We start from the raw sequence: 2,947 nt of genomic DNA on the forward strand, positions 1-2,947 counted from the left end.
CACGCGATGGTTGATAACGCCACAACAATACGGTTGTTGCTGCTTTGCAACAACATTAGCAGGCAAATATTTACCTTTTACATCGTCATGTGATGATTTAATTCCATTTAAAGATTACTGTGTGTGATCTTAAGCAGTAACACGTTTGTTAGATTTTAGTGAGTACTCAACGATGTTTAAATTTATTAATACAAATCTTACCGTAAGTTAACAATCAACAGAACAATTTTAACATGTTAGCTCAGTTAGCGAATTGGCCATTTTAGAGAAATCTCACACTGCAACTGCATTGCACGTTTTGCACCGACGTCTTGCAGAACTTCCTAATCTTTTGCAGTTGATGATGCAGTTTTGCCTGTTTGGAACGTGATAAAAGAGATACCACATGTCACTGATATCTAATGAAGGTACACACTACAGCAAGTCTTCCTACCGGTAATAAGCGTTCCTGGTTGAATATCTGCTCCTGCAGTACCAATTTTCGTGAACTTGCTGATGTGCTTCACGTAAGCACGTTTGTAGGTTTCGTCCGCCCCGAGTACACCTTCCGTACCATCGTGACCATCGCTTCCATGCGAAGATTTCGTACGCGCACCCACGCTGACGACACGCTCAACCAAAGGTATCACGGTGGAAGATACGGGCACCCAGTCTGTTCGGCGGTAGGGTGGGGAAAAAATATAGAAAGAAGCAAGATGAAACGAACAACATGCCTAAGCTTTGTTGGCGATCCGTACTCCTACTCAAGCTGTTTGAAAGGCGAACACATTTGGAAAGCGATGAGTAATTTCTTTTTCAAAATGTTTTAAAGTTTGCTTTATTTTTAAACTGTTATTACTCGATTGATGGTGCAGATGTAGACTACTCTCACATCGCAAGATTATTAATTTAACAGCGCTGTTAGATAAGCAATATGCCTAATTATCACAACACTTCACCACTTCCGTTCATACCTGGTTCGTATTTTTCTCCCTGTACTTTCTTATAATACATGGAGGTTCCTTCACTAGAGCCTACCAACAAGGACACTTGCAAGAAGCAACTTACGCTTAGTGTGATAAAGAAATATTTGCACATGGAGGCCGAAGTAATAGTCCTGGTTGCTAGCATTTTAGGACGCTTACGTTGTTGAGATTTACTGAAATTGTTTCTTTACACAAGCAACAGCAACTACGCCAATTGTATCTTTGCAAGCGACACCTGTATAACTGACACCTTGCACACTTCGCGAACAATTCAAAGCCAGAGAAACCAAAACTCTCACTTCTGTACGCACAGATGCAACCAAAGCCACTGACACCTGGTGGCGATGACTTCGTCTGCTGTTGTGCGTTTCGTTTTAAAATACACCTGTGCGTGAAATTTCAGCGGATTGGTTCGTGCCAGGTGCACTGTACACAGTCCGATTGAATAATAATAGGTAAAACACTCACATGGTGAACGGCGTGACGAATGACGTCAGATGCGCATAAAGAAGTTATATTACCGATGATAAATATAGACCCCGTTCAATAAAATAGTATGATATGTATAAATAAATTTGAGAGATGTTTATACAATGTAATGATTTATGTTTGCATTATTTGAAATGTATTGATACTATTTTCGGTTCAGTTGTTGATTTAAGATGTTATCAATAATAGCTCTAAACCGCAAGAACAGAGCCTTTCAGTTATTTTAACACCTTAAGTAAATTGGTTAACTACTCTTTTAAGTGCAGAAGAATTAAAACTAGGATTTAATACGCATATTTAATGTTTGTAATCTTCCAACAGATTAATTACAACACAACACTTACGTCTAATGTATCTTGTACATTGGATCCTAGAAGTAACAAACCAGTAAGCTATTCTTAATTCAAATGAGCGTTGACGAAGGCTTTTGAATTAATTATTGGTGTACACAATTGTCCAGACACCCGTACACATACAAACAGAAAATTGAAACAGCGGAATCGGAGGTAACTCCATCATAAAACGTACTTTGACAGATTGGATCAACAGAATGCACGCTGTGCAAACATTGCTTTTTTGCAAAACTTTTCATTTATTGCCAATTATAGTTCATTATTTATGACTGGTGTAACTATTTAGTGCAAAGTGACACTTCATTGCTATTTTGGAAATGGTACAACCATCGATTGGACTTTTTAGTGCCATACTACCTACATGATACAACTACAGATAAGAAAGAGTATTCGACATTTGACATAGATCTTCAAATGCATGTGAGATTATAAAAAATAATCAGCACAATTTCGCAACTTTTCTGCCACCTGATAAAGATCACAGCATTGTTTCATCTTTTGTAACTATCCTACAGTGCACAGAAAAAATAGAAAATGTTGACAGTTAATTTCTAGTATTCACTACTAAAACTCTGTAGTTACGAACTACAGAACTCTATTCGAAGCTTTTATGAATGAATGTATCTGAATCTTTATTTCATAGATTCAGAGATAGTCGAAGATTCATAAATCCTCCAATATGCATTAATCATCAAAGAGCCTTGAATCATACAAGTTTTATCACCTCCATGGATATTGTCCGCCGTGTACTAAATAACCTTCCCCCTCCAACTGTAATTTCGCTTATAATTATAAACGAAGCCTTACAGGACTTCAACGTATTCTTTCAGGAGTCGATTTCTGATTTGAATGATTTCTCACTTAAGATTCATATGAATGACTCTTCTCAAAGACTCATTAAGCACAACACTAAGCGACGCCAGCTTCACTTGAAAAGAGATGTCCGAAGTCCCATCCGGATCAAACCTCCTGATTGTCCAGTTGCGGGTAAATTGAATCAATGAAAGCCAGAAATCGCAAGTTGGCCTCTTGTTGAGCCGCTAGATAAGAAGAAGAATGCATTTCGAATCCATCAGATACAACTGGCATAATCATAAGATGATGATCAACTGCAAAGTTCCCCCTGGAGGTTGAAGCATT

At 38.0% G+C, this 2,947-nt stretch overlaps 1 protein-coding gene across 1 annotated transcript; it reads right to left on the reverse strand.

The window, feature by feature from the left end:
* Positions 1-323: 323 nt before the first annotated feature.
* LOC128709780 (uncharacterized) lies at positions 324-1,110 on the reverse strand. The gene is made up of 3 exons (XM_053804802.1): positions 954-1,110; positions 434-652; positions 324-355 (listed from the first exon to the last, which is right to left on the reverse strand). The coding sequence occupies exons 1-3, from the start codon at positions 1,108-1,110 to the stop codon at positions 324-326; spliced, it is 408 nt and encodes a 135-aa protein (XP_053660777.1).
* Between the last annotated feature and the right edge of the window lie 1,837 nt (positions 1,111-2,947).

This window comes from Anopheles marshallii, chromosome X (assembly GCF_943734725.1).
Source record: "Anopheles marshallii chromosome X, idAnoMarsDA_429_01, whole genome shotgun sequence".
In the NCBI taxonomy this organism is placed as follows: Eukaryota; Metazoa; Arthropoda; class Insecta; order Diptera; family Culicidae; genus Anopheles; species Anopheles marshallii.

What these genes read in the sequence shown, in the direction of transcription:
- LOC128709780 (XM_053804802.1), bottom strand. Translation starts at nt 1,110, where the DNA reads ATGCTAGCAACCAGGACTATTACTTCGGCCTCCATGTGCAAATATTTC. An exon ending in GGGAGAAAAATACGAACCAG is followed by an intron (nt 653 to 953) that starts GTATGAACGGAA and finishes ACCGCCGAACAG; the next exon opens with ACTGGGTGCCCGTATCTTCC. An exon ending in ACCAGGAACGCTTATTACCG is followed by an intron (nt 356 to 433) that starts GTAGGAAGACTT and finishes CGTTCCAAACAG; the next exon opens with GCAAAACTGCATCATCAACT.